Genomic DNA, 25,626 nt, shown 5'->3' with positions numbered 1-25,626 from the left:
GCCGAGCAGAGAGGAGCGCAGTGTATAGCGACATCATGTCAGAATCACAAGTAATAAAATAACTAAATTTATCAGTATGAATATAAACAATTAACATGGCTGTTAGTACTCACTATCAAGCTCGCATATCGATACTGGTAAAGTTTAAAATATTTTACTAGCTCGTAAGGGAATCAAACTAAATATGAAAGTTTGAAAATATAAAAATAAAAAAGGCAAAGCTATAAATAGCTTAATTGATAGGCCTACTCGTTTGCCGTTATTATCCGTTACACTCTGATGAAGGTTAATTTGTAAGATTCATCACATAAGATTGTTTACAGATAAACTGAGTAACACTCAAACACCTTCTCACAACTGCATTGCAGACCCAAGATAATATAACACACACACACAACATATATTGTATAGCACATACAGATACAACATAAAGACATAGGTAAACATATGTAGAGCATATAACAACAAACCAAACGTGAAAAAACGGAGCAGGTAGAGTTCACGTTGAAAATAGGAACAAAGTATAGGCAGAGGGTAAAGCTAGGTATAAAAATAGATCCCCTAAACTTTTTAACCTAAAGTTAGATTTGGCGAAATTAAACAAAACAGCTTTAAACTGCAGATAGGCCTATTGCTTATTTATCGTCTCAACCCTGGCTCACTAACAGTAACGTTATACCAGTCGACACCAAAGTTACAATGGCATAGCTAAGCCAGTACCGTTTGTTATGCTACGTAACGTTAGGTAGCTATATTAGGTAGCTACGTGTGCTAGTGATACATGCTTCATGAAAAAATAAATGCCATCAAAATGAAAACAGCAAGATTACCTGTCCAGCAGAAATAAAGCCATCATGGAGTCACTTTTCAGTCACTTGAGATCACTCAGTTGTCGCCACCGCTGGAAAGCCCGACGATATTGACTCTCGTATGATTTCTTTATTTATCCAAAGACTTTTTGTTAATAGCCTTTTCAAATACTGTCTTCCTTTTTTTAACTTGTTTGACTTCGCTGCCTCTATATGCAGGTAACGTTACTGAGAATTTTGACTGTTCTTTCTCTGCCATAATTGTTATTAGGCCTACTAGCTTCCGTGCCTCTTCAAACGGGTGCGCGCATTTGGGCTGCTCCTGTATCAGCAGAGGTGGTATCCATGGTAGCGAGGGAGAGTGACAGTCGCCCCAGCCAATCATTTCTTTCGTCCCGAATGGAATAATGAGCTGTGTTTATTACAGTCCTGAGAGAACTACAGAAACTCGATTTTTATAATTTCTTTTCCAGAGTACTTACATTTTAATTCTGCATTGATATATAAAGAAAGTTTAATCAAATTTGGAAAAAAGTATTTTTGGGGATTTCTACCTACAATACCTTTAATGATAGTTTTCTTTTTTTGACAAATAATGACTACAAATGATCATAAGATTACAACTATGAAAAACAAGAATGTATTATTATTATTTATATATATATATATATATATATATATATATACTGTATATATAATTGTATTAATAACAATAACAATCTGTCATTAGGCATTATAACAATAACAATATTATATGCAGTTATATAACAGTTATATGAGTTATAAGGAAATAATGTGTTAAATTCTCATTAGATTACAACTATAAAAACAATGCATTATTTATTATTATTACATTTTTTATTTTTTTATTATTATTAACTTATAAACTAGAATGGATTTCTATTATTATTATTATTATTATTAATTATTATTATTTAAAATATCATAATTAATAATAATAATGATTTACCATATTGTTTTAAGATCTAAATGGTCACAAAAGTATTTAAATGTATATTAAAATTCATTTTGACAAATATAAAAAAGATCAAATTATCAATTGTTTTGGGCACTTTCTAATTGTTAGACTGCTGTACATATTTTTGAGAATTTATTAATATTTTACATATATATGCGCATGTATAATGATGCATTTCCTGTAAATATCGTTGTTGGGTGATATTCCTTAGAGACCCACCAAATGGTGTGAATAATAACTGCTGTTAATATCAGTAAGAAATGTTGGTTAAACCAATTATTGGGTGCCTCTATTTATTGTCTGGTCTGTATTGATGGTCTGCCAATGTTCACTTTACATGTGCAACTGCTTTTGCATGAACTACTAGTACATCATACATTTGACACAACTTATCAAGCCTCACAGATCTTTTATTGAAATGTAATTTAGAATTTTCTTTGTGCATTTGATTTGAGGTTATATGGTGAGGAAGTGTCTTAATACTTCATAACTATTGCTCTTCAGTTCTTCAAGTGCTTATAATAGTTTTTTCCTCTGGATAGGCTAGAGTGGTTCACAAAGGTCCTGTGATATCCTGCGCACAGAAAGGTGGTATTGAAATGCTTAGAGCTGAGATCAGAGGTGAGTTTCCCCATTTGAATTTCAATTCAAAGACAAAGATCATGAACAAGCTTCTTGAAATGTATCAAGCTGATCTGTTTTGTCAGCAGCGACACTCAATCTGTCTTGCATTCACACCTCGCATCCTGTTTAAAGCTGCTCTGGCGCTCTGGGTTTTAAAAGATTTGTATAGAAAGATCTGCCGTCCAGACTGCATGGCTTTGCTCCATTAAAATGTTAACTAATATACTGCCACTGGGTTTTATGCTGTGATGTATCTAGAGCAAGGAGGCACAATATGAGGCCAATTTGATTGCCTGGAGTGGCTTCTTCAAAGCATGCTTCAGACTTACTCATGTTTATGATTTTTAGCTCTCAGCCCTGCAGATTTTAAGTCTTGAAATGAAGGCGTAGCCAGTCTCACTCTGTCCTTGCTGTTTTCTCTCTCTTTCTCAGAGGAGGACCTCCCTCAGAGTACCACTGAACATACATCAATCAACGTCATTTTCTTTGGCACATTGGCCAAGGACTTCTCCCAGTCTGTCAGACAAGGGGTAGGCTTCTATAAAACTTTAAAATATTCATAGGAGTATTTGGAAAATATATGGAAATGTACATATTTTTCAGGCTGCCAAAATATAAAAAGGAAGGAGGAGGAGGACTGGATTATATAGCTAAAGTAGATATTGATGGGTTTCATCTCAGTGTTTGTGTATTTGCTCTATAAAGGCTTTCTTGTGTTTTTGATTTTTTTTCTCAGCATTTTAACCAAACAGTCATTATACCCAAAAGATTCTGAATGTTTAATGCAAGAAGCAAAATTCAGTAAATATTTTGGTAAAAATTAGCAAGGCATGTTTTCATGCTGTTTATTCATGTCAGTATTTATCAGTATCTCACAAAAGTTAGTACACCCCTCACTTTTTAGTATATCTACTCAAGGGACCATACTATAGAAATTAAACTTGGATATATTTTTGAGTAGTCAATGTGCTGCTTGTATAGCAGTATATATTTACTGTCCTCTGAAAATAACTCAACATACAGCCATTATGGTCAAAATAGCTGGCAACAAAAGTGAGTACACCCTAAGTGATAATAGCTGTGCGTCGTTTAACCATGAAAAGCCACATGTCCTATTCATCATGTTTTTGTCTGCTTCACGGGACCATACAAATTGTTGTATATTGTATTAGAGCAGTTCAAATTTGTGCTTTGAGTAAAATTCTCTCATAATGACCACTGGATGTTCAACATGGCACCTCATGGCAAAGAACTCTCTATGGATTTGAGAACTAGAATTGTTGCTCTCCACAAAGTTGACCTAGGCTAAAAGAAGATTGGTAACACCCTGAAACTGGGTTACTGCACAGTGACCAGGGTCATAAAGAGGTTTTCCAAGACGGGATGCACTTGGAACAGGCCTCGCAAGGGTCAATCAAAGAAGTTGAGTCGTCGTACTGTGCGTCAGGTGCAGAAGCTGTCTTCAAAAAACAGACGCATGATCATGCCAGCATTGCTTTAGAGGTTGCAGAAGCGAAAGGCTTGTCAGTGCTCAGACTGTACGTCGCACACTGGAACAAGTCGGTTTGCATAGCCGTCATCCCAGAAGGAAGCCTCTTCTGAAGCTGGCTCACAATAAGCCTGCAAACAATTTGCTGAAAGCAACCGCTCCAAGAGCATGAATTACTGGAACCATGTCCTGTGGACTGATGAGACTAAGATAAACTTGTTCGGCTCAGATGGTGTCTAGCATGTGTGGGCGACGCTCTGTTAAGGAGTACCAAGAACATTGTGTATTGCCTACAGTGGAGCATGGTTGCATGACCACCGAGTGGAAGAGGATCCCAGCAACAACCTGTGCAGCTCTGGTGAACTCCATGGCCAGGGGGATTAAGGCAGTGCTAGATGATAATGGTGCTCACACAAAATATTGACGCTTTGGACACAGTTTTGACATGTTAACTTAGGATGTATTCACATTTGTTGCCAGCTATTTTGACAATAATGGCTGTATGTTGAGTTATTTTCAGAGGACAGTAAATATAAACTGTTATACAAGCAGCACATTGACTTCTCTATTTAATCTGTTTAATTTCTACAGTATTGTCTCTTGAGAAGATCTACTAAAATGTTTGCTGAAATGTGAGGGGTGTTCTCACTTTTATAATATACTGTATATATATTTTGAGCATTTTAATGCATGACAAATGTCACAAAAAGACTCCTACTCAAAAATAGTTTTGATTCGGGATTATTAAAAAAATCACTGTCCTAATACTCCCAAGACAAAGATTGCTAAATTAATCTAATAAAACTCAATAGCCAAATAAAAAGTGCATTAAAATCATAATTAAAATAATCATGAATACAATTTTTAGTTAACTACGTATTAACTGACTGTCACAAATGGCATTTGCGACTGTTTTATTCACAATGTCAGCCTTGATATTTTTTAGTTGGAAAAGTGGTTAATAGGGCTACAACAACTAATCTACAAAATTCACATGAATCGAGGAAGAAAATAATTGACTATGAATTTGATTATCGATTAATCGTTTGTGCACTGAAACATCTGCCATTCACTTAAAGGGTTAGTTCACCCAAAATTGAAAAATTCTGTCATTAATTATTTACTCACCCTCATGTCGTTTAAAACCCGTAAGGCTTTCGTTCATCTTCGAAACACAAAGAAAAATCCTTTTGATAAAATCTGAGAGCTTTCTGTCCCTCCATTGGTAGCTATGCAACTGACACTTTAACACAAGTTAATAAAGAGAACGTAAAACTATATTGAGCAGTTTAGTTCAAGTTTTCTGAAGAGACTCGATCGCTTTATATGATTATGTAACGTGGTCAGATGTTACGGGAAGGAGGGGGGAACCGGCGAACATTCAAAGACTTAAATAACAAAACAAAATAAAACAAATACAAAATGAAAGTAAAAGACAGCAGCCCCTCACAGACGACTGCTGTCACGTATAACAAAACAAACACAACACGACTCCAGGCCTGGCCTCTCTCGATCTCCACTGTCGTCGCTTCTCCTTTTATGCTTCCGCTCCTCCGTGAGAGATACGAGACCGGTGCGTCACGCACATGGCGTTCATCAGTAATCACGCCACCGGCCTTGTGACGCTCTCTCACGGCCCTCGACCTCGTCCTGCTCGCCACAGATTAATAGATTGAATTTAGGCTTTTATTCACGTATAAAAACTGATCAGTGAATATAAACAAAAGCTCAACCGAAGCTACTTGACGAGCAAGAGCAAACCTCTTGCTGAAGTTCAAACGTGCTGCATAACACGAGAATGAACCTCATTGGTTCTTGCTGAAGTTCAAACATGCTGCGTAACATGAGAATGAACCGCATTGGTTCTTCCACGCTAAACAAACAAGCTTGAGCTTCCGTTTCCCACAACTGATGTGAGATCTTGGAAATGAGATGGTACATCTCAAGGGGCTATCCTTTCAATAAATTCAAATGTTGATGAATATTTATGTGTGATGAAAAGCCTAAATTTAATCTGTGCGTCATCAAAGCTCTCAGATTTCATCAAAAAGATATTCATTTGTGTTCCAAAGATGAACGGAAGTCTTACTGGTTTGGAACAACATGAGGGTGAGTAATTAAGGAAAGATTTTAAAAATCTAAAACATAAAAATTAAAAAACCGAAGAACTTTTAATTTGTCCTTTTTTCAATCCAATTCATTGTTTAATCCTAGAAATAATCAACAGATTTATCAATAATTAAAATAACTGATAGTTGCACACCTAGTGATTAAAGATCTGCACTTTAACAGTTTTGTCCAAGTCTGGTGTGGCAAATCACATCTCATCTGTTTTAATAGGAGATTTTGTCCTAACAAGTGTGGGAACTGTGACAATTGATGCATGACAAGACATTTTGTCAGTTGTTTGGTTTCTATTTGTCACATCGCGTTGAGTAGCCCTACCCACAGTAAAGTCTTGTTGGTCTATAATCTTGAAATCTTGTCATGTTGCGCCTGGTTAAGATACAAAGTAAGTGGTTTGTGTCCCAGAAGGGCCAATTCAAGAACAACAATTGTGCACTTGAGCAAATCACTAGAAGCATCTTCTAAATGAATAACCAGTCTAAAACGTAATTTATGGTAAAAATATTAAATGTTTTCATAAATAATCTTGCTATGTTGAGAATGTCAATATATGTTTCTAGAAGTAGATTAGTTTGAATGCTATCAAAGAAGCAGTATAAAGAATCTAACTACATGTTATGATCTAAAGCCCTGCCATATGAATGTGGCAAATATTCCTGCCTGAGTTCACTTACTTCGAAAACAGGTCATCTGATGTAACCTAATTTGTGTGAAGATGGTTTGAGAGGGTGCAAAGCACTGCAGTTGCATAGCCAGTATTTTTATGCCTTTCTTCTCCAGCAACACAATGGTCACAGCTCAAATCAGCTCCCCACTGACAGGCAATGGTTTTGAGAGAGAAAATCGGCCTTGAGAGACGTGCCTTCAGTCAAAACTCTGCCGTTTACTCCCCAAGGATTCTCCTTTGTGTCACTCTCAAAATTATCTGTTACTTACTGGAAAAAACCATGCCGTGTCACCACTCATATTTCCCGGAAGGGTCTTAACTTTGGCTCTGAAACTTCCTATTTTCGAAGTTGGAGGTCGAACATTGTGATATGCAGTGGTTAGTCGTCATAAGCGTTTCATTGTATGACAGTAACATTTTTTTTATGAAGTGCAGTGTAGAAAACAAGTTTTTGACAAACAACCTCCACTTTTCTTTGTTGTTGCCAGGAGCTTTTTGGAAGACAGATTATAAAACTGCCATTTGGCATGGGTAACAGCGATTCTTAAAACAGTGGCATAAGATAAAGCTTTGAATTGATGAGCTATCATGATACTTGGCAGCTCCTATATAATGATAGAGCTAAACATTATCGGTCTAATCTTTGAATACCTATGAGCAAGGATTAAACTCTTAGGTGCGCTCTGTAAGTCAGCTTAATTTATCCAGATGCTGGAGTCTAAAATAATCAAGTTTGAATTTGATCGTAAAGATTAAGGGAAGAGACGCCATTTGTTTGGTAGTCCTTTCCACTCAAGGTCATTGTTAGTGTTGTTTGCCAAAGCAAGAATCTCTATTATTGCTCATACTTTGCTTTGGGGACTTGAATAAACCCGTTTGAGCTATACACATGAATGATACCTCAAATCATGTGGCTTGTTGTGCAGATGTTGTTTCTAAGCCATCGAATTTATGATTTTTGCCTGGTGGGTGATAAAGCATAGAAAATCCCATATACAGGACAAGGAACAAATAAGGAAATGTAATAGCCAGAAAAATCTTTAGACAAAATAGGAGGAAAAAAATCCTTGCTTTTTATGTCACATGATATAACAGGCTTGTTTTTTCTTTTTCTTTTTTTCTTCTTGTTCTTTGAAGAATTTATTCTTTGGCATTGAAACTCTTGTTTTCGACTACCAAAGGAAGCAGGTTATTAATAATGTTTTAAATTTATTTTTATTTATACACACAGTATATAATGAAGTTTTAATAATAATAAAAATTATATAGCAGTTTGCATATTTAAAAACTGCATATGAATATCCAACCCGATCTCACAGCAATTCGGACGTATTTTACGAGGTGGATATTTCATAGGAATTCGTACGACTGACCTGCCCCTAAACCTATCTGTCACTGGGGTTTTGAAAAATCTTATGAATTCAGTATAATACATCTTGAAATGCATTACAACAATGATTTATAGATTTAATTTTAATTTTAGGATGTTGTCCTATTGGCAGACTTCACTATCAGAAAGTCTCCATCTTTTCTCAGAGACAAACTACATCCTTGTCAGCTAGAGATGGATGGCAATGATGCCTGTGTCTATGTGAGTGTTGTGTGCTTGCATTTTTAAAATCCCGACCATCCTATTCTTAAACATCATGAAAACCAGATTTCTTACTATAACAACTTTTTCTAATATTTTTTTCAATTGCATGTTTTGTGATGTTTGATAGGCATGTCCCTCAGCTGCCGCCTCCCAAGGTCCCTCCTGTTCAGAGGTGTAGTATGCATTTCTTTTCATGTAGAAATGAGAGAAAAATCCTTTCCAATTTGTCCTAATACCATATATGCAGTTTATCCGCCAGAGATCAAGGAGATTCTTTATCTAAATTGGCTTGTCTACTGTCTGTCAGCTTGTCTCTGTATGATTGTGTGATTGGCTGTTTCTACACTTGAGTACACCGTCCCTTTTAATTTGCCAACCTCCTTTGCATTTGCTTGAGTCAGATCAAGGGCTTTAACACTACATGCCTCCAGGCACATTCAGCCTAGACCAATCCTGCTCCTGCCGATCGACTGTCCTGCACAGTTCATCTCCAACCCTAATCAAACACACCTGCCTTTAAATTTCAAGTGATTCTGTGAAGACCTTAATTGGTTGCTGCAGGTGTGTTTGATTGGGGCTGGAGATGCACTGTGCAGGACAGTCGATCAGCAGGAACAGGATTGGGCACCCCCTGGTCTAGACTAAATGAAGAAATTCAGGGAAACTTGCTCAGTGTTCATTTACTTGCCTCCATTGGATTTGTTGACATTGAAATTTGATATCTGATATAATTATTGTAACCATGTTGTATTATGGTTGAATTTCAGTTTTCGGTTTGTGGTAATCAACATTATGCCATGAGATTATAAAGCTTAGCTTAAATTGAAGCCAGAACATTCCTTTAATGGCAATATTCCCTGTTTCTGTGAAGGCCAAATACACTTATGTTCCTCTAAACAATTTGAAGCACAAGACAGTGGTGAACGTCTATGGCGTGGTGACCTTCTTCAAACAGCCTTTCCCCTCTAAAGGTTCAGGTCAGTGAATTTCCTTCATTGCAGCAAGGCTGTAATAAGCTCTCCCATTGTTATTTGAGCTCTCTAGAGAGTGAGTCCAAAGGAAAAATGGCTTTCTAAATTACCTTTATTGCCACTTATGAAATATCCGTCAAAACGGAGGAAAAAACTTTGTTACACGGACACCTTAAATGTATAATTACACGGTTAGACTTTCTTTAAGTAGGCTACCAAGTAATAAAAATTAACTACATGTACTTTACTATAGGGTTAGAATTAGTGCTTAAGGTTAGTCGCATGTAATTATGTATAATTTATAGATATTACTACATTAACTACATGTAACGGGTAACAAGGACACTGTAAAATAAAGTGCCAAAAACTCTAATATTTAGTTTGTACATTATTCTTTGCACTCCAGTGATCAAATAATGTTTCAAAGACAGCCTAAACAAAACTGCAACCTTGGCTTGCATTGCTGATCGTGAACAATGAGGTTTGCTCTCTGCAGTGTTTGAATAAGATAATTTCGATGAAGACTACATCTCAAGAAAAACTGATGCAAACCAATTATTGTCAAACCAATTTCTCATGGTGCATAACTATTCTACCTTAATGCAATTTTCATAATCAATACATTTTAGTTAATTGATCATGGCTTGAATTGTAACATGTACACTGTGGTAAAATCTCAGAACTCTGACTCTGTCACACTCAATTGGCTTGTTGAAGTAACAATGTTTTAGTAAGTGAAGAGAATGTATGCACCCAATCAGTGTAATCAGTGGAGGGAATTGTGCATCATGTCCAAAAGTTGACCAATTGATCCTGGATCAATGCATATACTCAGGTTTAAAATGCCTAGGCAAACGCAGAAGTGATGTTTGTGCAAGTAAAATCATCATCAAATTAAAGAAAATTGTAAAATGTGGTAAACTGTTTTTATTCATTTTATGTAATCACACAATTACATTTACATTTATTTATGTAATCAATAAAATGGTGATGCATAAGTGTGGCTACTTATGTCATTAACAGTACAAACGGTACTTTAAGCCTGAACTACATTTGGTCATTTTTGGCAGTCACAACGGCATAAACCTTAAGCTAGAGTTTTTTTTTTTAGTCAGTACATTTTTTGTCACTAGATTACTGCTCTGCACTAAAGATCACAGATCAATCAGATGTTAAAGTGAGCTGCAACATCTTCTCTAAAAAACTGGAGGATCACCCAGTCATCTTCAGAGTTGGGGACATTATCCGACTCCACAGATTCAAGGTGAGGAGGTTTGACCTGTTTATTCATTCTTCAGAATATTAAAAGTGGGCCTAAACCATTTATGTGCTTTAAGTAGAGTTGTCCACCTCTGGTTTTGGAAGGCTACCTTTGCTGTAATTCAACACATCTGACTACTAGAAACTTCCAGACAGTTGCATTGGAGCAAGTTGCATCTAAATAGCCCTCCAATAGCAGGAATTGACACCCCTGACTTAAAGCAATCTAGCAGTACCACATATTCCCTGAAATTACACATACATCGCCAATATATTTGGCTAAGAGTCTCTGGAAAGCCTCACGTTTTATGTGAAGCATCTCATTTGTGTAGAGCTGAATAATGTGTCCTACATGAACTGCTTTGAGCGTGCAATAGCACAGTAATTTTCCGACCTCCCAATAACTAAAGATCTGTCCGTGTAAATTCACCCTATATCTTAAAAATGTTTGTCAAATGTAGTTCTAATACTCAAATAAATGTCTTGGCGACATGTATCTAGATGAGTTTCTGGAGTATCACTACTTTAAAGTCATTCAGACTTTAAGGCTATGTGTATCTTTTCCCATTTCCTCCCAGGCAGAAATATTCAATGACTCCATGACACTCTTGAACACTTATGGTTGGTCTGCAGTCACATTCGATGGAATAATTGACAGCCCAGTAGCCCCTCGCACCTCCAGCAAATCATTTCACTTTGGAGAATCTGATAAAAATACAGTGCAGGAGCTTCGCCAATGGGCTGCCAGCCAGTCTCTGATATCCAATGACCCCACTGTCTCGCTGTCCTCGGTACATCCTGGGATGTACTTTGATCTTACCTGCCAGTTGCTGGCCAAGGCTGTCATGGATAGTCGTTGTATCCTACTGAAGGTTTCTGCTTTCTGCTATTTTACCTTGAATCTGAATCTTCAAAATCATTAAATCTTAAATACAATTTGTACAACTAACAATTTCCCAATTTGATCAGGTGTGGGATGGGACCAAGTGTGAACACCCCCTATTGAACGTTGCAGTTGCATCCGACGCATTAGAAGGAGAATCCACTGTTGCTAAAGACAGGATGAACCTGACAGCCAATGTTCTGGTTTATGACAATCACATGGAGGTAGCTCAAGACTTAAAGGTGAGTTTTGCCATTGATCTTGTAGTGGTTCGATAGCAGGAGTGACAACATGTCGAATGTAGTACGTCTGGTAAAATTCATACTACACAGTGAGTGTTAAAAAGTATGGTTCTATATAGTATGATTAAGTACTTATTCAAAATAAGTAACTCGACAGTTTGATATTTCAGTCGCAACCCGAGAAACTTTCTGAGCAGGTGTTTTGGAGCTAACCTTTGTAGAAAGGTCTTCCAGGAGCAGGATTCGACACCCTTGGTCTATAGATATGCAAGATTGTTTCCTGTTGGTTTGAAAACATGTTTATAAGGACAAATGTTGTCAAGCTTCAATGGGGAACAACGTAGGTGCACTTCCTGCAAGAAAGCCTATACTACAGAAGCAGTAATCTCATTTGATCAGCCTACAACCTCTACCACATGAGCGTCCCTCATGAAGCTGTTACTATTGATGCCTGTTTGAACCATCCATCGCAGACGACCCACGCACCTACTCCAGCACTTTTAATGATGAATTAGGTGTCAGGTAGGACACTTGTGGGCACATCTTCTCATGGTTTATTTGGGAGGCGTTCATTCCGCTTCAGTCTACTGATTGTGTTTGCTGCTCTCACTTCAATCCTGCCCTGCCTTTTTCCATTGCAAAAATACATAAAAATGTCCTCTCCAATTGATTCTTAACGGCCTTTGAAACACAGTCTCCAGAACTACTGGCCACATTTTTGTCTTCCTTTCTATAAATATTTAAACAAGAGCAGGGTTGTAAATGCTACTTTTTGGAGCCCACAGATTGTTACTTTTCTTTTTGTTAACATACATTTTTGGTTCAATATTTCAAAGAGGATGGTGATTTGTTTTTGATTTAAGCAGTACTGCATTTTCTTTTGTTTCTCAGCATAGTGGTTCTTTTGAATATGCACTGTGTGAGTTATGAACAAAGGTGGGTGGAGTGAACCGAGTGTTCAAAAGAAGAAACAGCGAGTTTCTGACTATTCAAGTTCTTGATGTTAGAGCTTCTATTCAGCCATGGCCCCTGCTGAATTCCTTCATTGTATTTTTGATTAGAGTACATATGTAATTGATCTAATTACTTCCTCAACTGTTGTAGTCTACTGTCTGAGCCTGTTTCAATGCAGGCTTTGCAAAGGCCACAGAGAGACACCCTATGTGTTTTGTACAGTCCCTGTAAGACCACTTTAATGTCATCATGGTACATATTACATTATGGTCAGTCTTGCTTGAGCTTTGCTTTTTGGGATGGTTCGTAGTTCATGTTAAGCCTAATGTCTGGTCCACTTTGCAACTTAAAGTGTGGTCATACTCATTAGCAAAATTTCACGTGCAAAAACAAGGCCATTGTCAGTCTTAAGAAGTATGAAGCCCTGCTCACATAGAAGTCACTTTCAAACCAAGCAGCTTTCTGTTGGTCAGTGCCACAAATTCACGTGATCTTAGGGATGCAGCGATCCCATACCGCCATTCTTTGCTTAATCGGGTATTAGACGAGGCCGATCCAAATCAGATATTGTGCGTGTACTATTCTGTGTTATTGTAAAGCCCCACAAAAGGCACAAAAACATTATAAAGCACCATCAAGTTTTCGTGCACTATATTATACGTGTTCAGAAGCCATTCTATAGTATAATGTGTGGTAGAAATTAATATTTAAGTCGTTAAATTCAAGTTCACCTAAACTTTTCCCACCGCTGCGGCTGTCAGACATTCTCCATTCAGCATTCAAACAGCGCTTCGCGTTCGGTTACATCAGTCAACATGATGAAACACTCTCCAAGATGATTCAGTGTTACTATTATTATACTTGATCTGTAGATAAAGTTCTATGTATTTTCATAAAATGACTTTATCTTGCTGGACTGTATTGCTGTACCTTAATCATGTTACTTTCTAGCGAGGGTCTGTTAGATCACAACACTGGGGTCATGAGCACTATCTTAATTGTTCTTCGCGTACACAGAAACTGAAATTTAAAACTTAAAAGAAAAGGCTAAATAAACTATTGCATAGATAGATACTGTATAATTCACAACGTAACGTATCAATATGTAATTTCTTAGTGCTTTGAACTTTTCAAAAAGGGGACTCGAAGAGCTGGACTCGAAGAGCTGTGCGCTGTGACTTGCTACAAGCGTATCATTCTGCGCTCGAGATGCTTATATTCATAAACGCTTTGTGCCGCACTGTATTGGAGCCTTTTATCATAATACTTTTGCGGAATGAAAGATTGTTGATAGCCTTTCTTGTTCTGTCCTAGCTATCATATGTTGCTGCCTCACTAAACAGCTGCGCTATACATTAAATAAATGTCTTAATTTTATAGTATTGCCTACATTTTTTTTCTTGTTTTTCATGAATGTATTTTACAACAATACAAAGAGCGATATATAACATTTTCCAGATTTAGTACTACACTTATTGTCTCTTATTTGTTCCCCACTAAATACTGTTGTTTTGTTTTCACTAAATGTTCAGATTTTATAAAATTATTGTGCACTCGTGATTTTTAGAGCAAATTTTACTGCTGAATTATCCAATAAACTAGTATATAATAGCATTTTTGTCAAAGATTATGATCATATGTTTTTTTGATTTGTTGTTTTTTCTTTATAATGAAGTAGTCTGTATCAAGTAAATTGTGTTTAACACACAAAAGAGTGATTATCAGTTCAACACAGAGTTATAGAAATTCTACTTGATTTAAAAAAAACTGCGCTGGTATCGGTCGATACTCCGAATTTTTGGGATAGGTTTTGAAAAAATGCTATCTGTGCATCCCTAATCAACTTGAACGTGAAGGAAATCTGCGTGGGGAAATTTTTTGCCCTCATAAAAATCCCAATTATGCTTATTACTATTGTAATGACAGGATTTCACCAGCAAATTTTCACATAGCAATTCATTAGATTAGGGTATTTAATATTTAAAGTATCAGTAAAATACACTAATGAAAATGTTACGGAAATTACGTTTTTTTTTTTTTTTTTTTTGCTAACTTAATCCCCAATGATCCAAAATGCAATTTAACCACTAAAGATTGCATTGAGTCATAATATTTCCCCACCATTATCAATATCCTGGCCGAAATAGTCTAATATTGTGTGAAATTGCTTGAGCTCAGTGTTGAGGAGGGAGAAAAGGCGAATAAAGCCAGCCATTAGGATTAAGTGGTCTGAGAGAGATAGCTTTATGAGAGAGGAGAGAGAAGGCCAAATCAATACAGCTGTCATGGTGAAGGGGGGCCTTCATTTTGGGGGTTTGCCCACACACTTTCTTGGCTTACAACGTATATCACTCGCCCTCCACATATCATATAGGTCTAGTGTGGCACACAAAGACATCCAGTATATTATTCTGTTTTATTACAAATCACCTGGAATGTTCCACTTTAATGGCAGTACATTTCTACTATTTTGACTTTGACTTTTTGTTCATCATTCTTTGTGACATCAAGCATGTAAAGGCCAATTTTAGTCAGAGTTAAAATTACTATTGTGGGTTTTTTCCCCCACTGGATCTTCTTGAGGACACACCAGATCTTTCACCTAATGGGTTTCCCTGTCTGTCTCGTGAAATTGTCTCTGTTGCATGCTTTTTGTTCCATTTGCATCATCTGAATCCCAGGCCAGTTGCCAAATGCCCTTGTCATCTCTCTTATAAACTGGGAATGGATGCCTCATACAATAATAATAGACATTAAAGTAGTGCCAGACACCTGCACGTGCACAATATGAAGGGCAAGAAACACTTTTACTTCAGATTTGTTCAACTCCCCTTATCCTATGTATTACAATTCAGGGCATAACTATTCACCATAAGTATACAATTCAGGGCAAACAGACATGCATGATACCTCAAATTGTGTGGCTTGTTGAGGAGAGGTGAGATATTACTTTTTTAAGAGATGTTAAAAAATTATAAAATAAAAATGGATAAATCACAAAATTACATTTGAGCAGAGACCTGAGCCATGGGACCAGATTATCATGGGCTCCTATGATAGCCTGGTATTAAGATTTTGCATTTTGGTGAGGCAAGACACGTTGCTGTTTATACCAGGTTGTAATATGCATCTCAAATGCAACTCCTCTGGCCACTTGGATTTCAAGGAAAGGGTGTCCGATCTGCTTAAAACATCCTAAATGAATACGAGCACCTGCAGCATGGCTAGAGCTGATGCAGGTTACTGTGACATCCTGCCTCTATACACATGTGACTATCAATTATTCATAGTGAGAGAGAAATCAAGCACCTGGGTTAACTTAACACCCAGACGGCCCCTGCCTGTAATCGCTTCAGACAGCCTGCATATGACACTCATCCAGTGTGTGTGTGTGTTTGGTTTTTATGGCTTTTTTTGGCATCATAGGACATTTGTTCTGCAATAGTCTGAGATCTTTAAAAATACTGATGTGCACAAATGAACAATCAAAATCCTGCATTCTTAAAAATATATATACTTTTTCCATTGGCATTGATGCTTCCAGAAATAAGCTTTAAAGGGGTCATCGGATGCAAAATTCACTTTTATTTGCAGTTTGTGGACACAACCACCATACAATGAAAAAAAAAAATGTAATCCTTAAAAAAAGTCTATAAACACTCAATAATCAGGCTGTTTGGATTTTCTGAGCACTATGATGTCATAATGATCGTGCTCCGCCCACGACTACTGATGGACTGTCCCGTATTAACATATTTCTCCCCTCAGCCATTCGACACCCCCCATGGAGAGGGGTGGGGTGAGCCGTTGCTCATTATCATTTAAAGAGACATGCACCGAAACAGGTCACTGTGAACAAAGCTGTTTTTGAGGAGGTAAAAAGGGTGCTGTTTTACACAACCGTTGTGGAATTTTAACCAAAGTATATTACAAACTTTACATGAACACCCTAAAGAATCATACCAACTTGTGGAAAATGGGCATCCGTTGACCCCTTTAACATTCATGAAATCTTTCCACTGCACCAAAGGTTTTTTATATCTAGTGGAAAAGGTTTATTTAAAGTCCCTGTAAAGTCAAAATTAAGTATGTGTTCTGAGTTTGTCACATCACAGAAAAATGTGTTATTAGCCACACAGCCAAATTTGAATGATAAAAAAAGCCGGCAAGTACATAAAATAAGCTATTAAAATCTTGAAAAAATGAGCAGTAGTCTGCTCTCAAAAGCTGGGGGCGTGTCCGCTGGCTGTGCTGAAACCACGCCCACGCGTGGTAAAGCTGTCGTTGCCACACTCAACTGTCACGACCCACTACAGCAGGAATGGATGCTCCTAGCAGCTTATTAGGTTAATTAACGTTATAACATAATAAGCACACAAGCTTACACTCATTGGTGGGCACGCACTGCCGATGATGGCACCAGTTGTCGGCGCGACGGGAGGATGAAGGCCGAGGCGGGAGATAGTCGGTTCGGCCCCATTCACCAGTAACAGCGGATTATCAGTGAATCCCAGTTGTCTCCGACGAAAGTTTATAAAACTATCCCGTGTAAAATAATCACTACAGAGGCGGGTTTTGGTGGTGATCCTCAGCTCTCTATCAAGGTGGCTCTTCACAAAATTAATCCACCTCTTCTTGATGTGATCGGTTTTAGGAAATTTAAATAAGGACACCGATCTGTTTTGTACATGATCGCATCCAGGTAGTACGCATTTCCGTGACGAAGACATAACTAGCAAACTGTACGCTGTAGTAACTTTAATAGTACTGACAGTAACTCGCGATTGAGCGGCAAACTGATGTGAATGTGCTCTATTTATATTGTTAGTGGAGCGGGCAGCCTCAGTGGCTTTAGTGCATCATCAAGTAGGGGCGTGTCCAGGAGCTCAGGGGCTCCAGTGCGTCATCGAGCCCCGTTTTAGACCCGCCCAAAAAATACGGAAAATAGCAATGGTGAAAAACTGTTTAACGGTCTAACTCCACAATTCAGTACTTCACAGTTCACAGTCTTTGTAATATGTTTTAGCAATACATTTCTAACATTTATAATGTGTTTAGTATTTTTTTTTTATTGCCTTTACAGTGACTTTAAATTAATTATTAAAATGTTCTTTATAGTAAGGAAAACATTGTTCTTTTAAGAACTGATCACAGAAAGGTTGTTTTGGGAACCAAAAATGTTTCTTCTATGGCATTGCTGAAAAAAAAATTTGAAACCTTGATTTTTAAGTGTACGTGCTCATTTCTCTTATTTTTACAGATATATTACATTTGCTTTCGTCTAATACTCTTGAGTTAATCTTTAAAACACCAATAATTTACACTGTTTAATCTTTTGCAAATCTACAAATGAATATTCTTTTTTTATAGTGTACTTTATAATAGTATGCATAAATTAATTTGTTCCATATAAAATTAGTAATTTTAATTTAGCGTTTTATCTTTCATTTAGTTTTACAAAATTGCTTTATTTAAATTTTGGCTATTTGTTGATTACCTGTCAAAACATTAAAATAATTAGTTAATGGGCCAGAATTTTAATATTAGTGTATCCCTTTTTTTAACTGCGTAACGATTCAAGCACAGCGTACTGTCAGCATGCCATTTTAAGCATTCTGCTATATAAATATATATATATATATATATATATATATATATATATATATATATATATATATATATATATGTTTGTTTGTATATATATATATATATATATATATATATAGATGATGATGCATTTTATTTTTAATGCCCTTTTCTCCAACCCAAAGCGCTACACATTATGGTAAATAAATATAAGATAATTTAACAATAATTAAAACAGAAAAATCAAACAACGATATACAAGATAATACCAGATATAATACACTTCAAAGACAACAAGCATTTTTAAAAAGATGGGTCTTTAAAGACCTCTTAAAGCAGTCCAAATTTGGGGAATTTTTAATCGCAAAAGGAAGTTTATTCCACAACCGTGGGGCGGTAACCGTAAAGGAGCGACTAGCCATCGACTTTAATTTGAATATGGGCTGCTGTAGAGTAGAAGAGTCAGACGAGCATTGAGGACGATTTGGGATGTAAGGAACAACTAGATCACAAAGGTATTCCGGTGCTATCCCATGAATAGCTTTATATGTTAAAATCAAGATTTTAAAATTGATACTTGCCGATCCTGGAAGCGAGTGGAGTTCGCAAAGAACAGGGGAAATATGCTGCTGAACAGTTGTGTGTGTTAATACACGTGCGGCTGAGTTTTGGATATACTGTAGTTTCTTAATATATTTATCAGGGAGACCAGAGTATAGTGCATCACAGTAATCCAGTCTCAACGTGATAAATGCATGAAAAAGCTTTTCCACATCTGGCAGGGATATAGAAGGCTGAATTCTGGCAATATTTTTTAGATGGGAAAAAAAAAGCAGATTTTGAAAAAAATTTGACATGGGCATCAAAAGACAAATGTGCATCAAAAATAACACCTAAATTTCGCACCTGTGATGCTGGGGCCAGTAAATCCGAATCAGTGAACAGATTTTGACAGTTAAACTTGTGCAAGGCTGTCGGCATACCAACAAGTAGAAGTTCTGTTTTTTGATTCATCAAGTTTAAGATAATTGGCATGCATCCATGATTTTATTTTTTTATTTTTATTTTTAAGGCTTTGCTGCCCATATTCTTTCCTGGACTATAAAAATAAAAATACAATGCTTTTATGATGCAGTATGTAGTCTTAAAGGAAAATTTCAGGTTAAAGTGAACACACCTTTTACATTCGTAGTACACATTATTCCATATTATTATTCTAAATATTAGGGGGGGTTTTTAATAGTTGTCAAAATATAGTAACTTGCTCTGCATCTGAAGTAGTGTCACATCATGGAAGTACAAGGGATTATGAATGGACCATAAGCACACATTAAAGCAATAGTGCGAAAAAATTACAATTATTTTTGCTCCCTTTCATGTTGTTTTCAGCCGATGACTATAAAAAAAAGGATTTGGAAAATACAGTATATATATATATATATATATATATATATATATATATATATATATATATATATATATATATATATAAATAATTTTAAATTTAAATATAATAAAAGAAAAATTAAGTATATTTGTACCATGTTGACTTCTATTGTAAATTCATAACTATCATACTGAAGTTTAAAATGATTATATGTGGCACATGCTGTCCATAGAGCCTAACTTATATTGAACCTGGAATTTCCTGCAAGTTTGTGGTTGTTGCAGTGGCTGTTTTGTTATTTATTGTGTGCTACATTATATCCATGTTGATGAATGACCCAAGTGTATGTTCTTCTGGTCATGAAACACTTCATTATGTTGCTAAACAAAGCTTTTTTCACCCATCTGGTCAGCCATATGTTTTTCAGTGAGTTACCTTTTGATAATTATTATATTTATACTTATACCTTAGGCTGTAATCTCGTGGGTTTTGAATTATTGTTTGATGTCTTTACAAAATACTTTCTCAAGAGTGTGCTTTGCCTCTATTTGTTCATTTTCACCTGCGCGTGTTACGGAAATTGGTTTGTTTGCAGGAAAGACATCTTTTCTTGTTTACGGAGCGTGCTTCCCTGGCCCCATTCGTTTTTTCCATATAGATGAGGGTCCAGACAAGGTTTGTGCTATCCAGCCACACACAACAACAAAGCTGGGGGTAATGGAATTTTCCATGTAGGATGTGAGAGTTGAGGAACGTTGGCGTTTTTCTGCTGCTTTTGCCAGCACCGTCAGAAGAGCTTCACGCCAGCTAGTGCACACCTGTGCCGAGCAGCCCGGCTCCTTCCCCTGCTGTGCGTAACCAACCGTGCAGTGAGCTCGAGTAGGAGAATACCAAGTACATGTAGATTTGTCTCTACCATTGGCTTTATGTTCAGTCATTTCTCAAGGAAAATGTTGCAAGCCTGATGGGATTTAAATTGTCATCATGTACTCATTCTCATGTCATTTTCTGCGAAGCTATAGATGCTCATAGACGCTCCTTTTTCATATAATATAAGTGAGTTGGGACCGGGGCTTGCAAGTAACAGAAATGCATTATTAAAGTGGTTCCTTGCAACTTTGTGTGCTATGTTTTAAGTCTTCTGAAGCCGTACAATAGCTTTGTCTGAGAGAAAGGCATGTGACATCAATAACGAATGAATAGAATAACTGTTTAAAGGTACACTATGTAACTTTTGGCACTCTAAAACAGAACTACATGCATTTTGCAGAAGAACATTGTTATGGTTGTGCTTCAGCTCTGCGTGACTACACGGATGAATATGGTGATCCTCACTACTAGGCTTAAGAGATATAACCAGTTTAGATGTAAAGGATCTCAAGCTAACTAGCTGAAGACGTTACTGTGGCTGTACCCATTAATAGACACTTGAAAATAAATTCTAGCACAACAACCATAATGTAGTGAGTGACCCTTCACAAAATAGATACAGGGTTCGTATGGGTGCTTGAAATCCTTTTGATGTTGTGTTTTCAAGGTTTGAAAAGTGCTTAAATTTTGGATAAAATGCTTGAAATTGTACCTGTTCTCTCACAACAAATACCTATCTGACTGAATAGTTTGTTTATTAAATGGAGAAATAAAACGTAGCCCTTCAGATACAGAGCGATTTGTGCTACGCTACAGAAAAAGTAGGCAGAGTTTTCATTTTGATTTCCGCGCTTGTTTGGATGCCCCGTTTCTATTGGACGCGCGGGTAATCGTCACAGAGCGCAGCGCCAAAAGTTAAACTACTTTTAACTTTGACCGCGGCGTGTGCTCGAGCTTGCCAATGCTGCGCTCTGCTTTGGTTGACTGGGGCTGTTTTACACCTGGCCACTTCATGCGTTTTCTCAAATTTGATATCTATCTGATTTATCAAAACGATTCCATTTACACCTGGTCACATAAATGTGTTTTCGCAAAACGGATATAAATCTGATCTTCAATTCCCGCGCTATATGCAGATTTAATGGAGTTCACGTCACCGAAAGCAACAGATATGAGCTGCATTTTATTGATCATCAGCTAAAATCAAAATCAAAGACCGCAATAAGAGAGAGCGGCAACAGCAATTGTAAGATCATTTCGTTTCTTTACTCTTAATGACGATGATTGTGTGTTAAGCATCTACGACTTACTTTCGCTTTGATTTGCCATAATTTGCTCGTTGGCTTGATGATGCTCAGCTTCTCATCTGCGGTAATGCGTGTTGCAGTAGCGCTGTCATATCTGACTATAACATTACTTATAGCCTATAACACACTCACATGTTTATTTTTTTAGCATTTTTGGGAAGAGTAAAATTTACATATGTGGTTTCACCAACTAGATGCATTTACACTTGTCCAGTTTCGTCTGGAATGCGGCCCAGACCTCCTCATGAAGTGGTTTGAGCGATCGGATTCAAATCCGTCTCGAATGCGTTTCGGAGGGCATTTACACCTGGTCTTTTCACGTTCGGATAGCTATCAGATCACAGAAAACGCATGAAGTGGTCAGGTGTGATGATTACCACAGCCAGTGACTGAAAGTACTTGGTGTGATAATGTAATGTTAGTATTGGATGTCTGCTATGGCACGTTCATTTGTGGAATATGCAGTGAACATAGCCAAAGTTACAGCACAGTAACTGTAACATTAACTAGCCGCAAATTAAAACCTGCAAACGTTAACCCAATCATCGTAACAGTCGTTGATTGCTTAACAGAAATTGTCATACAAGTGTCCTACTGTAATGTTGAGGATGGCCTTATGCAATATTGACACTGCTCTATTCCAGTAAATAAATGTATATGTCTTGGCAATTAAGTACTTTTTTATTATTATTATTAATATAGGCTATTTATCAGGCAGGAGCCTGTGCACTGTCAGAGTGTTCTGGGTTAATATTGAATTACAGGTTGTTGCACTATCTCAGATTTTGTTCAAACCTCATCTAGCTATATCAAGAATGTGTATCAAAACCAAGGCCTGTAAAATATTTCTGTTCAAATCCTGTCTTCATATTTTCAGCCCTTGAAATTTCTTCAGTTTTACAGCCTGAAAATCATATTATCTGGGAAGCAATATTTGGACATCAATATAATGGAAAGTATTATTCATCGGCATTATCTACTTAGACAGTGATAGATTTTGAAAAATAAAACTTGTGATTTGCTTAAATATCTGATCCTTCTGCTATTACGAAACACAATTTTACCTGTTTATAGCATTATCTTTTTTAATGTGATAAAAACACTAAATAATAATTTTGACTATGTATTGGTATGTAATTTACGGTGGTGTAAGGTGCTGGAAAAGGCTTTAAAATTAACCCTGAAAGGGCTTAAAAGGTGCTTAAATTTGACCTTGGAAAAGGTGTACAAACCCTGTAGATAATGCTTACAATAGACTCTGTTAGAGAGCTACATACGGAAATTTACCTGTTCAATAAAATAACTTACTCACCTGTTGTTATAAAAACGCCGTCACTGCTTTTACATTGAAATGTAAAAGGGACGTTTAAAAATCCCTCAGTTCTCAACATCTCAAAGTTAATGTTGATTCTCATTTGTTATTCCTTGAAGGTTTGAGATTTATTTGCTCCAACTTTCTCGCTCGTTGTAATAACTAACCTATCCCATTCCCTTATGATGGCATATCCCCTATGCCATATGATGAGACACGCACGGGTGACTGAGGCGAGTGATGGATGTTTTCGCAATTTCCCTCAAACCATCCCAACAGGTCTAAAATATACTGGTCTAAGCACTTATTATAGGCTTACCATAGTGAATCAGGGTAAGACAAATGCATGTTTTGGAGGAAGGATTGATGATGTATCGACTTATTTAAATGTTAATTTTGTACAAAAAAAAATGTGTACCTTTTTAAATATTTATTTTGCAAAAAGTTATTTTAAGTTTAAGTTTTTTTTTATATTGATTTTTCTTTTAAACAATCACCTTTCTCTTCCAATGGGGAAAAAAATCAGATAGGGATTGTAAAGTGTATTTTGATGGTAACTAAGTATTTATTAGTATAAATATAACTATATATTTTAAAATCAATGAGTTTAAAGTTTTTCATTTATTTTAAAGTAAAAAAAGATATTTTTATCCATAAAAATGTTTTGTAATTGGTCTATAACTAAAATACAGCTAATAAAATACATTTTGATAGTACATACAAAATTAATTAAAGAACATTCCAAATAACACAACATTCTGAATTTGTATGAATAAAAGTGATTGAAAATGTATCTGAGGAATAAAAAAATAGATTATTGATAGATTGATAGAAATAAAATTTATTCAAATAGATTTTTTACTGAGTAACCAGCATTTCGGTAATGCAACTATCGTCACTGATTTAAAGGTGCAAAACGCAAGTCTCTGAGTTTTTGCAGAACTACGCCCCCTCTGGCGACAAGCGAAACTGCAACCATAGTTGTGCACGCTCATGGACCACACGCACACGCACGCATGCACGAGCACGAGCTGTTCATAACTAAAGGAGCATCTGCCGCACAGATCTTTGGTGTACAGCCAAAATGTCTTCAGTGGTAATAAAGTTATAAATCTGCAAGTCATTTCAAAAATATGGAAGGAAAGACATTTGAGTAAATTACTCTTATGTGTGAGGGGAAAAACGGGGGTAGTAGAAAACTTTGTTTATGTTTTTACTGTATCCACCTATGATTGTATTGTTATGAAAACACGTTCATGAACAATATAATTGATTACTTCGCAAAAGCTCAAAATAATAATCATACCATACACAGTTGGTCAACAACGTTCACTCAAATGTCTCAAGGTAATAAACAATCAAATGTCACCATGACGTTTTCATAAAAGCCAAACAGGCTAATCCGCCGAAGACTTGCGGGGTTCAGCCTGTTATTGATCTGCTAAGTAGAATATTCCAATAAAAATACATCCTTTTTCTGTTATAATTTACTCAAAATTTCTGTCTAATTATCGGTCATTTTATCAGCATGTTATATCACACTCAAGAATCTTGAACTGTTTTGCTAATCACTAAACTACATGTAGCGCTGATTTATTTAGTAGATATTTTGACAGGGACAATACACACTGACAAACATTAATGTGAAATGTGTCAATACTTTATTTAGTAAATAGTTAGTCTGCTAAACAGTATGAGTAAAGTAAAAATATTTACCCCTTTACCATTGTATTTCCCTTCCTGCAATGTTCAGAATAAAACATGTATTTTATCACAATACCAAAATATTTTACGTTTTCCTCGTTTTGATAGAATACGAGCTCCCACATACTTCATATATACTACGTACAAAATGTACCACATTCACGGGAACAATTTACTATTTTTACCGAAAAATACAATATAGCCAATGCAACGGCGTTCTTCCTTGTTGGTCAATGACATGAACACCTTAGCATGTTAGCAATGGACACAAGGCTGTATCAAACATTAGAGACTGGGCTATATCTTACCGTTTTATCAAGAAAAAAGCCAACTGAGGATCCCGTTTGAGACCAAGAGTAGACCGGAGATCTCTCCATTTGTTGAATGCCTTCCCGAGGTTGACTCTCGTCTTACTCCGACGCCTGTCTGACTCCAATTTGGACCTTTTGGTGGCACTAGACGACAATTTTCTTTTCTTTACTTTACGTGGAGTTTGCGTTGGGGTTTGGAATGGACTACAAGCCGGTCTCTTTGAATCCATCTTCTACCTTTGACGCACGAGTTGTCTACGCTGATGCGGAGAATGGCGGCGCCGGCGAAAACACAAACCTGCGAGACATAGCCTGGTGAGCGTGAACGCGCATGACGTCACGCCCAGTCTCAAATTCGAACCCGAATCCCTCTTATTTATTTTACTGTACAGGATTATAGAAGCAATTGCAGTGATCAGAGAAGGGCTCATTCAGTCCATCAGGCAATTGTTTATGCATGTATGGGTTAGAAAACGTGTATTTTTAACATGAATTGTTGCGCAATGCACCTTTAACGGTAAAACTGATATATCTGTCATTAGTTTGGAAT

At 36.6% G+C, this 25,626-nt stretch overlaps 1 protein-coding gene across 3 annotated transcripts in view; it reads left to right on the top strand.

Moving 5' to 3' along the window:
• Nucleotides 1-25,626, top strand: part of pot1 (protection of telomeres 1 homolog) — a 44,993-nt gene that overhangs the window by 10,840 nt on the left and 8,527 nt on the right. For all 3 annotated transcript variants that reach the window (XM_077211045.1, XM_077211044.1, XM_077211043.1), the window contains 8 exons: nt 2,331-2,409; nt 2,845-2,942; nt 8,179-8,286; nt 8,417-8,461; nt 9,161-9,266; nt 10,394-10,524; nt 11,099-11,392; nt 11,490-11,645. In XM_077211045.1, the coding sequence (XP_077067160.1) occupies nt 2,331-2,409; nt 2,845-2,942; nt 8,179-8,286; nt 8,417-8,461; nt 9,161-9,266; nt 10,394-10,524; nt 11,099-11,392; nt 11,490-11,645 (1,017 nt within the window). The remainder of the gene's footprint in view (nt 1-2,330; nt 2,410-2,844; nt 2,943-8,178; nt 8,287-8,416; nt 8,462-9,160; nt 9,267-10,393; nt 10,525-11,098; nt 11,393-11,489; nt 11,646-25,626) is intronic.

The sequence above is a fragment of the Siphateles boraxobius genome, unplaced genomic scaffold, assembly GCF_051911475.1.
Source record: "Siphateles boraxobius isolate OS27281-9 unplaced genomic scaffold, OSU_SipBor_1 65, whole genome shotgun sequence".
Classification (NCBI taxonomy): Eukaryota; Metazoa; Chordata; class Actinopteri; order Cypriniformes; family Leuciscidae; genus Siphateles; species Siphateles boraxobius.
This window is presented reverse-complemented; position numbering and strand designations above follow the sequence as displayed.